We start from the raw sequence: 17,649 nt of genomic DNA, 5'->3' as shown, positions 1-17,649 counted from the left end.
CCAATGATGTTTGTGTTGCTCCAGTCAAACTGGTACAAACCCTTCAAAATCCTTTTCCTTTTCCGTTGTTTTTTAAATTGGATTTTTCTCCCAATGCTTATACTGCCGCTCCAATAATGCCAATGAGTTCTCTTTTTAAATAGTCTTTTGGGGCTTTATTTAATTAGAAAAAATTCTTCTCATCTTGCTCCAAACACTGTTCACTTTCTCTGCTCCTGCTCAGCACTTAGATGGTCACGATTGTCGCAACCTTGTGGCTGCCATTTTGACCAGCCTCTTCTCTCCATCGTGGCATAGAGGGAAAAAGCTGTGGATTTCCACAGGAGAGTGGTGTTCTCTCCCCAGCCCTCATGGAGCATTCCTCCTTGGCTTCACTGCCCCTCCAGAGTGGTTTTCAGCTCCCTCCAGAGCCCACAAACAGGGAGAAGCCAGCACAGGAACTGAGAGCTCCGTTCTCTGCTTTTGGATCTGTCGCGAAGTCAACTGGAAGTCTGAACCCCTCAGAATCCAAATCAACTGCACAGCCAACCAGAGACAGCACTGACCTTCAACCAACCCTTACTGACCCCCCCCAGCAGTTCATCTCCCAATGATCCTGACCTGTTGTAATCTCCTTATCACAATACTCATCACAAGTCTCACTGATGACTCACAGCTGACCCATCACAAGACTTTCACTTGACACAGCGACACCTGAAGCCTTTATAAACAGAAGAACACTGACACTGACATCCCCTAAACTCTGCTGAAGATGTTATCTAGCCTGTAACAAACATTTGGAAACCAACCCAGAAGCTTGGAGAACAAGCCTGCACCTTCATCCTACACCTGAGCTACAGATATTTGGCACTATTGCAAAATTATAATTCTGCTTCTGTTTTGTAGAAGTTGTGGAATTTTTTAATTACTGAATGGTGATTTTTTCTTTAAAAAAAAGATGTGTAATTATGTTGCAAAAATACTGTTCAGTATGCTTGCAAGAATCTGTGGTGTGATATCATCAAACACATCTTTTCTTCATTTTCTCCCTTGGTTTCTTATTTAGAATGTACTTTTTTCATTGATTTAAAATGCTTTATTTTGACAAGTAGCAAGGTAACATTCTTAGGACTTGAGTGGTTAAGGATTGTGTGCATTTTTACTTTCCTTTATTTTCTTGGCCTAACAGCAACAACAGGAGATTTTAGCAATGAAACATCAGCAGGAGCTATTGGAACACCAGAGAAAATTAGAACAGCACCGGCAGGAGCAAGAATTGGAAAAACAACACAGGGAACAGAAACTCCAGCAGCTTAAAAACAAAGAGAAAGGAAAAGAAAGTAAGTAAAAGCAAGCTAGGTATTATAGTTATGTAATAGACATATTTCTCTGCAACAAATATATCAAAAAATAAATGGTTCTTCCTTGTCTGCTCCTATCCCTTTAACTTGAATAATCTAACTGAGACCCTATTTTATAGATAGGATTGAAAGGTATATACCCATTAGAACTTCAATCCCAATGTAGCCTAAGGCTATTCACTGGTGTCTTCATGCTGCACCTACAAATCTGTGTCTTTTAATACAGTGGTCCCCAACCTTTTTGGTACCAGGGACCAGTTTCACGCAGAAACACTTTTTCAAGGACCGGGGGAGGGGGGAGACACTTTTTCAAGGGGGGGTAGGGGAGGAGTCCGAGTTTGGTGGTTTGCTTGCAGACGTTTCATTACCTGATTAGATTACATCTGATGTTGTTACCTAGTCGGGTAATAAAACGCCTGCCAGCAACACCAGTCAGGAGCACCAATGCCTCCTCATTGCAACCCTGAGCGACAGATATTCTCTTCTATTGGGACATTTAAAACGGAGGGTTTCAGCTGCAGATTCAGGAACTGCGCCGGGCTGAGGAGCGCCTTCAAAACTGAGCGCTGGGCGGCGGCGGCCCGTGGCTGTCTCCGTGGCTCAGGACAAGTCCCTGCAGGATGGCTGAGAAGCTCCGCCTCTCAGCCCTGCCTCCCTCAGCCTCATCCCTCAGGTGTCTCCCTCCCTCAGCCTTATCCCTCAGGTGTCTGCCTCGTTCCTCTCTCAGTCGCTCTCTCGCTCCTCCACCAGCCCAGGAAGAAACTGCTTCAAAGAAGCCGGCAGGGTGGCTTTTCTGTCAGCGCAGCTCCTCCAAAGTGCCCGTTCTCCCCCACCCCGCTGCCCGCAGTTCAATCCAGTGCTCCGTTCTCTGCCTGCCTGCCTGCCTTCGTTTCTGGTTATTTCGGAGCAGCTTTGGCTGAGTAAAAGAGGCGAATAGTTATTATTCTCAGCCAAAGCTACTCCGAAACAACCAGAAACGAAGTCAGGCAAGGCAGGCAGTAGGGAGCACTGGACTGATCCGCGGGCGGCGGGGTGGGGGTGAACGGGCGCTTCGGAGGAGCTGCGCCTACAGGAAAAGCCACCCTGCCGGCTTCTTTGAAGCAGTTTCTTCCTGGGCTGGTGGAGGAGCGAGAGAGTGACTGAGAGAGGAACGAGGTGGGAGGAAACCAAAGCCGCTGAGCCAGAGAGCAGGACAGGCTTTGGTTGCTTCCTCCCTCCCCTTCTTTCATTTGTGTCCTTGATCCCTGATCCCAGCAGCATTCACCAAAGGCGAAGAAAGCCGCCATTTTTATTTTATTTTTATTTTCTTTGCGGCCCGGTACCAAATGATCCACGGACCGGTACCGGTCCGCGGCCCGGTGGTTGGGGACCCCTGTTTTAATATATTCCAAGTTTCAACTTTTTTGTGGGATTAAGCCCTGTTGGCATAAATCCACCTTGAGAACATCAGACATTTCAGTCCATATTTAACAACACTGTGGGGCTAAAAAACAAACTATCCAACACATAGTGACAGTGTGTCAAAACAGAACTTAAAATGATTTCTTGGTTGTGACAAATAAAATAAAAAAAAATATTTGTAAGTTAGATATTTGTAATCTTCCTATTAAAGATTACAGATTTTATATTCTGTGTTTTGTATTTTACTCTGTGTTCCTTTTTATTAAAATACGATGTGAATATGCCATACAATAAATAATAAATCACAGTGAAAACATTGCAAGGATTGTGATACTGCTATCTGATTTCCTTCATTATTTTCAGTATTTTAATAACCATTTTTGTTTGGCTTTGTTCCTATACTTTATAAGTCCCTCCTTCCTATTGCTGTAAGGCAATAGCTCTGAGGGGATATTGTTTTTGCCTTTTCTAGTTTGATAAAGGGCAGTTGGACTGAGTGCTGTGCATATTGACAGAACGAACCTCACACCTTAAATATGTTGCAAATGATTAGCCGTTCTTTCGATTTTATTCACGTGTTTAAAAGCCACTATTTTATGTTACCAAGTCAGTCAAACTTTCAGTATCAACTGCCATTCCAATGTTATGGATATTTGCAGGAAATACAGGAACAGATCTTCTAACTCTTTTCCATTCTGCAAGACTGAATGTTCATAATTGACAAACATTCTGGTACTAACTTAATTTTTATGTAGGCATTACAGAATCATGTGCATGGTAGATTTCTGGGACTCTGGTGAATAAGAAAGGCTAGAATTTGCATATATTGGAAAGGATTGCTAACATTCTTAGAGATATTTACATATAGTCTTCTATGTACAACTGGTCACTTAATGGCCATTCAAAGATACAATAGATCCCCCCTCTCCAAAGGCTACATATGAACCTCTTCAAATTTGGGGCAGCTGCAGCTCCACAACAGTTGTTCACCTTTCCAACCGATCATAGGGATGCTACAGCAATACAGGAAATTGTGTTTCTAAATCAGAAATATAGCAAAAGAGAGAACTCAAATTAAAATTCATTCCTGCTTTATATGCCATGTTTTCTGTTTAATAAACCAAATTATTTATATAATGATTATATAGAATTGCTCACATAAAATGAAAAAAATGAACTATTTTTAAGAGATTTTTTTTTCTGTACATAAGCGATGTGACAAAAAATAATATGTAGAAATCCTCAATTTTGTGAATACTTACTTAAACAAAAGCTAAATTTCTGTAAGTATTGTTCTGTATAATTTTATTCCTGAAATCTTACTTAACTGATCTTCTGTTTATAGGAAGAAGTTAAATATAATTATCTATTTTCAAGTACGGGTTCTAATTCTTTACATATTTCATATTATCAAAATATTGACAGCTTATAATATTAGAAAGGTTAAAAATTTCAGATAACTCTTCAAGACCCTAATTCATCAATTATATGTAGTTATATCTATTTTCTTTTGGTTTTTTAGGCGCAGTAGCAAGTACAGAAGTAAAAATGAAATTGCAAGAGTTTGTTTTAAATAAAAAAAAGGCTTTGGCTCAGCGAAATCTCAACCATTGCATTTCCAATGATCCTCGTTTCTGGTATGGGTAAGCATTCTTACCACTATCCCATGTTTCCCGTCATTCTTGTAAATGGATAATAGATGACAAATGAGGGTTCTACTTTATGAACACTGCAATTTTAAAAGCCAATTGAATTCACAGGTAACATGTACAGTTTAAATTAAAATGTATCCTTTTTGAGGAGAGAGGATAATAACATGATACTGACTAGATGAAAGTACTGTGTTTCTCTGAAAATAAGAACCAACTCTGAAAACAAGCCCTATCCTGACTTTTTTGGGGTGGGCCTAATATAAGCCCTAGCCTGAAAATAAGCCTGGGGGATGGGCATGGCCAGCTTGAGAGGCGGTGAGCATGAGGGGGCCAACAGTTTCCTGCAGCAGCTGTACTCTGTCAGCCCTTTGGCACAGTGCAAATGTTGTTAAGTCCAAGCATAGAGGCAGAGGCAGGGAGAGAAGACAGGTGATCCAGATGAGCTGCACAGCTGCCTGACTTGCGGGAGGGTCATGAGAGGCTCACATGGCAGCAGGTGGAATCAGAGGCATGGGGGATGGGGGAAGCAGGCGGTCATGTACCTGCTCAGCACAACCACAGGACAGAATGGGTGGTGCATTGGGATCACCTTTGCCTCCGCCTGGCTTTGCTATGCACTTTTCACCCAGAGGGAGACAAAGCTTTGTCTGCTTGCAAACTGCTGTGCACTTTTTGCCTGCACAGAAAAATGACGGAGATTTAAAGCTTTGTGTGCTTGCAAAGGGGACAGTTTGAAACAGAGTAAGCAAACAAAGCTTTTCTCCCCTGTGTGAAATGGCCTTGTGTGTGGGGGATCGCTTTTTGTTTGCCTACTCTTTTTGCATCTTTGTGGATTTTGTTAATATCTGTTTTAGGCCTTTTCCCAGGCCTCCTGTGGGGAGTCTACCCATTCAGTCAGTGTCATGCCCCTGTCAGAAACTGGTTCCGAGGGGGAGGCCAAGCAGCTGACAGGGAGAGTTGGCTGTGAAAGAAACTGGGGAAGGGCACAGTCCAGCTGGGCAGGGTAGGGGAGAGGTAGAGCAAGGCAGAGGGAATTCAGAGGAAGATCCAGGCCCACCCCCTCTTCATCCTGGGGCATAGAGAGGAATGGAGAAGGGAGCAATGTGAGTTGCGTGGCTTATGGGGGAGGAAAGGGCCCTGATTTCCTTCATTAGCTGCAGCTGGGAATACAGTGTTTAAAAAGGGAGTTTGCGCACAGCAACTTGTTGGAAACAAATTGTGTATGTTTTGTTGAGGCTTATCTGGGTTCCTGGTGTCCTCCCAATTGTGTATGTTTTGTTGGCCTTTGAAGTCTGCAATTCCTTATTCTGCCCTGTCCAGTTAATTGCTGCAGCATGGTTTGTGTGGATTTCTATTTACAGTTTATATGTACTTTGTTTTCGGACTGAATTTCCTTCATTTAAAGACTGTTTTTGGGAGAATATTTCCTCCAGCCAAAAGTAACTGGACATTGGGGGCAAAGTTGAAGGTATTAAAGGGACTTTTCTTACTTATGTGACTGTGTTGCCTTTGTGCCATGTCCGAGGTCATCGCAGTCTCCATCTGAGTGAAAAGTGTTTGGGAGGCTACCACCGCCCTCTTTGTCCCACTGTCTGCTTGCCCGCGGCCTCAGTCGGGGTCAAGCCCTCAGCCTGTTCCAGCCTCCACCTGCCCTGCTAGGAGATCAAAGAGCCCCTGTGAGGCACTGCAGCCAAGAAGTGTCCCAGCAGCAACTGGGCCATCAGACAATGCGGGTGGATGCTAGGGCATGCTGAGATATTGGCTAGTTGCAGCTGTGGGCAAGCAGAGAGGGGACGGAGAGGGCGAGGCCAGTGATAGCTATGTTCTCACTCCTGTCAGCCCCCACACTTTCCATCTCCTGCACTTAAAAAAATAAGACCTCCCCAAAAATAAGCCCGAGTGCTTGTTTTCAAGCCCAAAAGAAAATAAGAACAGTTCTTATTTTCGGGGAAACACAGTAGATAATGAATGGCCAAAGATGGAAAATTATTACTATAAAAGATAGAAATATTTTAATATAAGAATTCCTAAATAAAAGAAATTGATATCATATTTTTAATTATATAATAATACACAATAAAAAGCAATGTTTTAACAGCCATACAGATATAGTTAACTTTAGACTAGTCATTCTTTCTCAGCCCTAGGAAAAGGACAATGGTAACTTCTGAAAATATTGCCAAAAAAACTTGCATGGATCTGCCAAAGAATCAGACGGAGTTAAGACTGATTGAAAGTAACAGCAGCAAGAATGGCAACAAAATTAGAAGGGTTTATTATCTAATGGTACTTTGCAACTCAGATGTGCTACTGCACAAAATTTTACAATACTGTATTTTATAGAAGAATTGCTGTCACAAAGTAAGAAAAACAAATAGCATTTAATTGAGCAGTCTGTAATCAGAATTAAAAAATAAAGCAGTGCAAGTATCTCTGTAGAAGTGTCAATACAGCACAGGTCAGTTGTCTCAACTTGTTCATCATCATAGAGGCATCAGCATTCCAAGAGGGGAAGTTATTCTATCAGTAAGAAGGAAAGCACTACAGTGAGTCCAAAGTAAAGACTCTTCTATGAGCAAAGACTGATACTTTTGCAGCACATTTGAGCTATTAATTTGTACTTTCTGCTTTTTTAAATTATTATTATTATGCTTTTTCACAGTTTACAAACCTTAGTTTCATCTTTAATGGTAGTATGACATCATTATTACATATACAAATCTCCATACATTTATATTCATTTATATACATTCATATACATTTATCTACGATTTTCTTATCTTTCTTATTCTTATTTCTACTATTCAACCATTTGTACCAGTTGTCCCAAACCACATAATAATATTCTGACTCTTCTTTATCATTTAACTCTAGCGTAAGTTTATCCATTTCAGCACAATCCAAAATCTTTTGAATTACTAATTCCTCCGGTGGCATGCTATCTTGCTTCCAACATTGTTCAAATGCAATCCTCGCTGCTGTTGTTATGTGTAGTATCATATATTTAATCTTTTTACTATATTTTCCCTTTATTATTCCTAAAAACAACAGTTCAGGTTTAAACTCTTATCTGGTCTTCCACTATTTCTTGTAGCCAACTCCGTATTTTGGCCCAGTATTTTTGAGCTTTCAGGCAAAGCCACCACATATGGAAGAAGGTACCTTGGTTCTGTTTGCATTTCCAGCATCTAGGATTCACATTGGGATACATTTTTGCCAATCTCATTGGTGCCAAATGCCAACGGTAAAACATCTTATATAGATTCTCTTTATAAGCTGCCAGTCTTGTTAAATGTATAGATTTTACTCCATATTTTTCCCCAGTCTTTTAGATCTGTGTACTTTCTGTTTTTTTATAAGAAAAGATTGGATAATCTTTTATATTATTGTTCTGTGTTATGCTCTGCTATTCTCAGGAGTACCCAGTATTGATAGTACTTTTTAATTAGTTCAGTAGGAATTCAGTTATCTCTAAAGTGTTCTCTAATTTTAGATGAGAGATCAAATCCATAATCTTCCTTTCATGGTTGACCATTCAGGGAGGACTTTCATATTACAAAAGAAGGCAAGACATATATCCATTAAATCCTAAAATGTCATGCTTGTGTTCTGGGGATGCATTACTGCTAATGGCAGTAATATGCCAAAAACCAGATTTTAAAAAGATATTCTTAACTGCCTGAATAAGTAGATTCCAACCTTTTTCCATGGCAATTTTTTTTAACCTTACTAGTTGTTTGTGCTGCCTATTTTGGTTTAAGAGCTCTTGAACTGTGATTGTCACTACAGACATTATATTCAGCAATTAGTTTTCAGACTAGGATCTTGACTGTCAGAATGGTTCCTTATTAAATATTGGATTTTGTTGGCTCAGATATTTTTGTAACTCCCATGTTAAATTTCTATCCACTTTAGTTAAATAGTGCATCCAAGGGAATTTTCAGCTATCAGTGAAAGACAAATATGCTGGAAAATAAATTACTTATCAAACTGACCAGTTCTCTGTATGATTTTCCAGCTTGAAATCTGATGGGTTGGAATAAATCCTCATTTAATTGTGAAGGAAATAATGTAAACATGTAGTGACTATTAGATAAAATCTTGAAAAGAGTACGCAAAATACAGTAAATTACTAGACATCACTCATCATAAGGGCTCTTCTACATATTTTATCAAAGAATATGCTTAGATGTATGCCCATAATATTATTACTTTTCAGGGAAAGTGCTGTGTGCAAAATACAGAAAAGACTAAAAAGCAATAAACGGCAGGCAATAGTGAAAAGAAATACCTACTCTTACTTCATCTAGTTTATTTCAGCACATTCACAGTGTATCTTTATACCTTTCTATCTTTGCAAATAATTGTTCTCCCACATCCACATACTGATAACATCTTTTTATTTTTAAATTTATTTTATTTTTATCCTACCTTTATTATTGTTTATAAATAGCTCAAGGTGGTGAACATCCCTAATATTCCTTCCTATTTTCCTCACATCAACCCTTTGAAGTGGATTAGAGAGAGAATGATTGGCCCAAAGACACCTAGATGGTTTTTCATGCCTTCAGAACTAGAACTCAGTCTACTGGCACCTTAACCACTAGATGAAACTGCCTCTTTTCTTTTGTTTTTTTTAAATTTCACCTCTCTTCCTGAGGATTACCTCCACTCCATTGAATTATAACTTTCTCACTCTTCTTTTTCTTCACAATTCAATTACTGTTTCTATAGATATTTATTTGATAATTTATTTGATAATTTATTGACACACTCCATATGATAAACCAATTGAATATATATTTGTAATGGCCATTCCCTTTTGCATTCTGTTTGGATTCATTTGTTACCTTGACATCATTCTTGACTTTACGTTCTCTTGTTTTAGCACAATGTCTTTAGCACAATGTCTTATATATAGATTTTCCCACAGCATTTGACTTTGTTCTGTGGTTGTTGATATACTGAATTCTTGGTTCCCTATGGGCTTATGCATAACTATTTTCACTTTTTAAACCCATTCCTCTTAACTAGCTACATATTATCTCTTAGTTTTTTCTACCACTATTTGCACAATGTATTTTTTTCCATTTTGACTTCTTTAGGAAACATTCTATTGGTACACAGCTTCAAGTTCCTGCTCAGTTTTTTTTACTATATACTCAATTGCTAATTTCACTTTCCTTGTTAAACACAACCTATTTTGCTCTCTGATACATTAATTTTCAATTCAATAGTCTTTGCTGTATTATACAACTGAACCGCGCAGTTCAATATCAAGCCAATCCCAAGGTGTGAAAATATTTTAAGAACCTTAGGCAGAGAAGGTGATAATTGTCATCTCCCAGCCGCTTCAGTCTTCAGTTCTGCTTTCTTCGGTGGTGGTGAGATAACACAGATGGCTCAGAGCACATTCCTTGCTTCTTCCCTAGGATGATCCGAGGCACATTGCTTCCCCTTCCCCATTTCTCACAAGGTACAGCAAAGCAAAGCAAATGAAACCCCATGCAAAACCTTAACCCTAACCCCCAACCCACCAAAATGGCAATGTCCCGATAGAGAACTATGGGACCTGATACTGTTATTAATTCTTGCCTTTTACTCCATAGTTGTCTTATATTTTAAAATTCTTCAGCCATTAATTTTGATGTTTATTGTCTCTTGTGAATGTTGGGCAGGTGTGGCTTTCACATAACTTTTTTTTACTAGGATTAAAAATAGTATGTGTTTACTAGCCGTAGTTAGACTAATGCTACATATAGCATTTCCCTGCTAATAGGAAGGACTGGTTGACATTTTAGCCTAGTTTCACTTTCAGCATGTTTATGGTATTCTCTGCAAGTTAGAATCTCTAAAATAGATTGGACCATAGGCAAAGTTCTTTCATATGTGAATTACTTTCTAAGATGTTTGTGCTATATTGTATCTTCGTTCTGTTTGCAAAATTAAATTCATACTTCAACACCCATCACTTAGATTTCTATTTTTTATTCCAAAACATGCTTTTTCATTCCTGCTTTCAAGAGCTGTGATGGTGCAATGGTTAGAATACAGCATTGCAGGCTAACTCTGCCGACTGTGATGGGTTCGATCCAGACTAACTCAAGGTTGACTTCGCCTTCCATCCTTTGAGGTCAGATGCAAGACCCAGATTGCTTGGGGCAATATGCTAACATTTGTAAACTGCTGAGAGAGTGATGTAACATCGAGTCTCAACTTTCTACTTTTACGTAGTAGTCTAGCCATTTTTATAATAACAGATCTATCTAATCAGTGAAACCCAAAATCAAAGTTTCATTTTTGCCACTTCAAGCATAAAGTCCAGAAGCGATTTCCAAGTAGAAACAAAAGCACTTGTGTTTTTTTCTTTTATCACCACAGTCAATCTAGCCATCTCTGCTAACTCTTATCAGCTTTTGCAACCATTCATTAATTGTGGGGATTGAAGCATCTTTTTGTGCATAAAGTAATCTTGCTGCCATCAACATATATAACACCAAAGTTCCCATTTTTTTCCAAGTCTTTTTCCATTAAATCCAAAGGAAAACTTTCTGGTTTTATCTTTATATTCACTTTAAGAATCTTCTGTATTAGAGTATGAATCCTACTCCAATATTTCTTTGCTTTATCACATGTGCACCATAAATGAAAAAAGTTCCTTCTTTACATTTACATTTCTAGCATTCATTTGAAATACCTTTATACATTCTTGATAGCTTATCTGGTGTTAAATACCAATGATACATCATCTTATAAAAAATTTATTTTCAATTGTAATTTAATGTAAATTTTAAACCTTTCATCCACATATTCTCTCATTGTTCAAGCTTTACATTATATCAAAAGTTCCTTGCCCATTGAATCATACTATGCTTTACATATTCATTTTCCAAATTCAAAAACATTTTATAGACCTTAGCAAAAGTATGTTCATCACTATTACACAGTAGTATTTTCAATTCATTTTAACATAATCAAATCTATAGCTCTTATTGTCTAATTTAAATCTTTTTTTCAATCTTTCTTTCAGTTGCGAATATGTAAACCAGTGGCAGGCATGTCCTTCTGATTCTAGCTCTTTTTTAGACTTCAGTATAGGACTACCAAAATTTAAAAAGTACTATTTTACCATAAGTCCACTAGTCTGTTCTATCCAAAACTGAAGAAGTCACTCCATTCCAATCCCTCAGCATAAGTCAATTTTCATAAGAAAAGGGTAGTAATTGATCCGTAAGATATTTTTAAAAATTACTTTTATCATCATTTGGCACATAAAGTCCAACTACTATTGATTTTATTCCGTTAATTAATTTCCACTACTACACATTCATCTAATAAAAGGAACAGTTATAAATTTTATATGTAAGACAACACCATTGATCTCTTTTAAACTAGCAGATATAAATTCCCCCCTTAATCATTTATTTATTAAATATTTCTTATCTTGTTTCTTGATATGTGCATCTTGAAGGCAAGTTATATCAACATTAAGTTTCCTCAGGTAATGAGATAGTTTTTATGTTTAGATGGGGCATTTGCCCTATTAATATTTCATATAATAAACTTAATTTCCATCTTTAGAAAAACTGGCAAGTTCCTGAACATATCTCAGCTGCATCTTCTTCAGTGTCAACTTTTTTAGGTTGTTCTACTCTGATTTTTTATTTGTTCCATTTCTTCATCTGGGTCCAAAATTAGTTTATGTGTGATCAAGAAATGCTTGGTTTTTTTCAATGGATTTCAGTCTGAATCTTTGCTCTTGATAAGTGAGTATCGCTCCTTCAAGTTTATCCCAGCAGAAGGGAATGTTTCTTTTCAGAATATCAGTAAGGAAAGAATAGGCTTTCTTTTTTCTCAAAATTCTAACAGAAATTTCCTTCAGAACAATTATATCTATACTTTCCATTCTTAGTTTGGATTTGAAGTGGCAATCCAGAACAAAGTGAACTAAAATATCCCTTAGTAATTTTCTTGTAGTAGCAAATTGGGAATTTACTCTATATACTTTGTCTATTTGAAGGTTTATCATCCCAATTAACTAACTGAGCCGAAGCTTTAATCATCTTCAATCTAATATACTCTCCAGACTGTTCAGGAATTGCTTGAAATCTTTTTTTTTTTAATAAAAATTTTATTTGGGATTTCACAAAACATAATACAAGTAAAATTTCTTTTTTTGAGAATAGCATGGTCCCGGGTTATCACTTCTCCATACAGACACAAATTCAATTTCATATTCATCTTTGTGTTCTATTCCATATCGTATTACTATTTTAACATTTTCTCAATAATTCTTCCCTTCCCTTAGTTTTCTCAATCTTACTTTTAATTATCTCATTCCTTCCTAAATTCAGTTATATATATCTTTTTCTAAGTTTCAATATCTTCCTAGTCATTATATTTATACTTTTATCTGTCCTGTTTCAATTTCATATTTTCTCATTCAACAAAATTTTTCCCTGTAGTTACTAATTGAAGAATGACACTTTTGTATCTTTTAATTTTTATCCATTCAACTCTTATTTAAACTTCAATTTATGCCTTTACAATTATAATATTCAATATAATTCACATAACTTCCAGTCGATGGTTCAATTCTGCTTGGTACATTCTTAAAATACGAATCTGCAACTAATATATATATATATATATATATATATATATATATATATATATATATATATATATATATATATATATATATATATATATACACAACAATAATAAATAAAATACTTATTCTTTTCCAATTCAGCTTTATCATTAATGTTAGTTATAATCTTTGACATCTTTAACATTTCTTTTTAATAGGGTATCATACTTCTAGGAACACTTATAATATTTCCATAATTTTTTCGTGTTTCTTTCATATTCCTCTTCGCTTAAATTTTTATAACACATTGATAATAATTAAAATGTTCCCCTCCTTTCCTAATTTCATTCTCTTTATTTCATTTATTTATTAACCATTACATTACATTACAATGAGTATTTTATCTATCATTTTAATCACACTTGTTTCATATTTTCAAAGTTCATTTCTATTTCTAATATAATAATACTATCCCCCTTTCCTTTCTTTTCCCCACATAGAAATACTTGGTCATTGAAGATGGCTTCTTCTTTGTCCCGCCCTTCTTGTTCTACAGGCATTTCTTGTTGTTTCTCATAGTTCAGGATCTCCATTTCTAAAAAATTGAAATATGAAGCCAAAAGAACCTCTTCCTTCTCGTGCATCTTCTTTCTGTTTTTTAAGTTCCATTCTCAATTCTTCCAAGAGTGATACCATTTTAAAAAACTTTTAAACAACACCCGATTAATTTTAGTCCTTTAGATCCAATAGCCAAAAATCACCAAGTAATCCAAATAATCCAAAACTGTTTCTTCTTGCTTCTTTTTTCCACTTTCTCTTCCCCGGGTTCTCTTATCTTGTTACAAAGTTTCAGTTAAAATGTATCTTTTAGGAACCTTGTTAAAGTTTCACTGTTAATTCCTTTCACTTCCAGGTGGTCTCCATTTTTCAAGATCCCACTCTTTTGTTTTTTTCCTTCAAATCCAGAAACCTTTATTATCCCTTTGACATTTTATTTTCAGCTTAAATACCTGTTAATGTCCAAGTGGATTTTTGCCAGTTTCTTGCTTAAATCTCTTAGTTGTCAATATAGGGAAGAAAAGAAAAAAAAACCCAAATCCTTTCTCTTTCCCTCTCTCATTCGCCACTTCAAAGTCTTCTTTGGGAACAATGTTCTTTATAATCCAAATTCCAGGGTACCTTATATTGTTGCTTTTTCAGTTTGACCCAGTCAGCCAAAACTTTCTCTTCTTATCTTCCTCCTGCACATTCTTTTCCGGTCAAGTTCTTCTTTGAAGTGGCCATTTCTGACCACCGCTGCAACCGCCTTTGGGAAAGAGAGTAATGGAGATGCGCCTCTCCTCGACCCTGCTGGCAGTCTCGCCCCTCTTCACCACCTTTACGGGGTGGCTTAGCCCCGAAACCAGCCAGCTCGGGGCACTCCAGTGGCGAGCACAGATCTAAACTGTGCACGATCACATATTTCGTCTGTCACCAAAGAAGCTCAAACCGGAAGCTCAGGAATTGCTTGAAACCTTAATTGGAGCTATTTAATCTGAGATTCCAAAATATCTCTTTCGTCCAAGTCAGCTTCATACAAAATATCTTTCTTCTCCAGTTTGTGCTCCATAAGATCCTGTCTATCCTTCACTTGTTAGATATCTCCAGTCAAATGTTGGATCTCCTCACAGAGTTCCTTTGAAAGTAGATTCAAGCTTTGTTCCCATTTCCTGAATTAGTTCATATGTTTAAGCGTATATTCATCCAAAAAGGATCTTAAAATTCTGTATTTCCTGATGTTCTTTTCATTTTCTGCATCCTCTTCTGCATAACCATCCCATTAGAGTATAGCTAAAGCTTAGATTTTAAAGTTAAGAGTTTTAGACTTGTAGATTTATAACATAAAATCCAGTGGCTTAAATCAGTGGTCCTTAACCTGGGCAATATCACCCCCCAGGGAGCGATTTCGTTTTTCAGGGAGGCGATGGAACGGAAAGGGGCGATGCAGGGGCAAAGGAACGGAAGGGGGTGATATGGGGGAGATGGAGTGATAAGTTTTGGGGACACTTTTGAGACATTTTTCATTCAGTGAACAGCTGTATATCTGTCATACAAAAACATCAGATTGCTCGCTATTAGCGGATTGAACTGTGTTTTAAAATGTTCCGTAAAAATTTTATTTGTGTCTTTTTAAGCCTTTTTACAGTGTGCATGAATATATATTTTCCTCGAATCTTAATTTAGTTTCAGAGTTTTCATCTTGAAATTCTTAGTTCCTGCATTACAGTTTGTTCTTACGCCCTTTTTATATGTCTTTTTGCATCTTAAAATTAATTTGTAATTAAATCATTAAATGTTACCTTTTTTCGGGCATTTCATTTTCTTGTAATTGAATTTTGTTTTCAGTGGTCATTGCATTTAAGTGTCTTGAATAAACAAGATAATAATGAAATACTTGTATCATGAAGTTTGGGAGTAAAGTGATGGATGGCATCAGAATTTTTCACACAGTTCAGATATGGGGAAAAGACTGGAAATAAATTATTTGCATCGATATGTCCTGATGACAATTTTAAAGAAAGCAAAAAAACGTGTTTGCATAAATTGAAGAATTATTTCCCTGTGTTGTGATTGAGAGGTTATGTTGGGGGAGGTGGGCGATGATAACTTCCTTGATGGCTCAAGGGAGCGATTCTTTCAAAAAGGTTAAGAACCACTGGATTAAATGATGCTACTGGAGAATTAAAAAGAATTGGCAATACTACAGTCTTTTGGGTCCCTCTTGTGGTCAAACAACACTACTCTGAAAAAGAACTTGATTTTTGCCTGTTGTTTAACAGCCCACACAACTGGTCCAATCAAAAACAAGTAAAATCAGAACTATTTCTTTCCCTCCTCACAGCAAGATCAAAACACCATTTAAATAATCCTTGTTTTTTTAAAAAAATCAGCAGAATCAATTAAAGATACAAAATCCTCTAGAAAATTTAAGTCCAAAAGTTTCAAATGTAGTTTCCACAGCAATTTCCAGCTTCTTTATTTTGGCTGAGATACACCAACTCTCTTCCCCCCACCCCCCCACCCCGCAAGGCCATCTTAAAGTCACAGAGCTTCATAAATGACGATGTTTCAAGAAAAAGGAAAAAGCAGGCTGCAGCCGGAGGATGCCTCTATTAACATAAAAGATAAATATGTAAAAAATTAGTGTCTAAGAAACGGTGGCACACCTTATTGTCCATTTTAAAAGGTGGTTCTTCCACAAAGAACTTGCTTCTTGCTTGCCCTGCCCCAGCCAGAGAATCACCCAATTACCTGTTCTTTTTCAAAAACACTCTGAGAAAGTCCAGCTATCAGGGAAGCAAGAGGGTTGATTTGCAGAGCTTCCCCTTTCCCAGGGAAGTTTCTTCTGACGTAGAAAGCATTGTAAGTATAAAAGTCTGGAGAAATCTGTAGCAGACCAAAAGAAAAGCTACAAGCAAGGGACTATCTTCCACCAGAAGTGCTGTTGCTATTGTTATATTGAAGGAAACAACAAAACGTGGGAAGAAGGGGCCACAGTCATTTTATGTTTGGGCTGCCCTTGAAGATCACCCACAAACAACAACTGGTGCAAAATATAGCTGCTTATTCATTGCCCATTAAAAACTACCTCATATAGTCATATAACTCCAGTATCCCAAACATGGCTTTGTTGTACAAGTTGCTGGTTATCAGGTTTACTACCTTTACAGTCTTTCAAGGCTTTGGACCTGGTAAGTTACAAAATCTGCCCATTCAAGGCAGAAAATATCTGCTACATGAGGTGTCGGAGGATGGTATATGAAGAAGGGCACTTCCTTTAGGGTTTCTCCTCTTATGGGAGACTACCACCAGATACAAGCATTGCATGTTAGAATAGAATGAGTAAGCTAGAAGGGACCTTGGAGGTCTTTTAGTCTAGTCTCATGTTCAATCAGCAGAACCTATACTATTTCAGATAAGCGACCGTCTAGATTCTTCTTAAAAACATGCAGTGATAGAACACCCACAATTTCTGAAGGCAAGCTGTTCCACTGTTCTCCTTCCTCACTGTTAGGAAGTTTCTCCTTAATTCCAGGTTGCTGGAATTTAGTTGATATTTAGGAAATTATCAATATCTTCTAAAGAACATTTCGACTGTGAAATGAAGACTGGATGCCTGAAATCAATAGTGGCACTGTTTCAACATTGCATATCGTTTTCGGTTGATGAGTATAAGGTGGAATTGTATTATTAAGATGTGGTTATGTGTTTTTTTTTTTCAAATAATTACAAATAGAAAAAATAAAAGTATTTGTAATACAGACTAAAAAATGCAAAAATAAAATTATAAAAAGGAAAATATAAAAAAGAGAAAAAAACAAAAAATGAGGATAACTTCCCCCTTCATCCCAGTAGGTAGCAACAATTTTAAAACATCACTATCTCTAAATATAACAAATTCTTTTTACCCCATAACTTATCATTTGACTAAAAACCAAAATCAAAATGCTCTTGTCATTTGTTTTTATAGTGAAAAAGTCCAGTAAAAGAAACCATATAGCAAATTTTCTATTTTAACCTTATCAAATAAGCCAAATCCTTGACTTCTCATATGTTTTATGTCAACCATCTCTCCTTCCTCCAAAGAGATTTTGGCAGTCCAGATCCAACATCCAGCTATGAT

General features: G+C 37.0%; 1 protein-coding gene across 4 annotated transcripts in view; it reads left to right on the top strand.

The window, feature by feature from the left end:
• Nucleotides 1–17,649, top strand: part of HDAC4 (histone deacetylase 4) — a 182,694-nt gene that overhangs the window by 51,247 nt on the left and 113,798 nt on the right. For 3 of the 4 annotated variants that reach the window (XM_026707841.2, XM_087919582.1, XM_087919581.1), the window contains 2 exons: nucleotides 1,169–1,319; nucleotides 4,264–4,384. In XM_026707841.2, coding sequence (XP_026563626.1) covers nucleotides 1,169–1,319; nucleotides 4,264–4,384 — 272 coding nt within the window. The remainder of the gene's footprint in view (nucleotides 1–1,168; nucleotides 1,320–4,263; nucleotides 4,385–17,649) is intronic. The other variant, XM_087919583.1, reaches the window with a different exon arrangement.

The sequence above is a fragment of the Pseudonaja textilis genome, chromosome 1 (assembly GCF_049901715.1).
Source record: "Pseudonaja textilis isolate UNSWEBS1 chromosome 1, rPseTex1.2, whole genome shotgun sequence".
Classification (NCBI taxonomy): Eukaryota; Metazoa; Chordata; class Lepidosauria; order Squamata; family Elapidae; genus Pseudonaja; species Pseudonaja textilis.
This window is presented reverse-complemented; position numbering and strand designations above follow the sequence as displayed.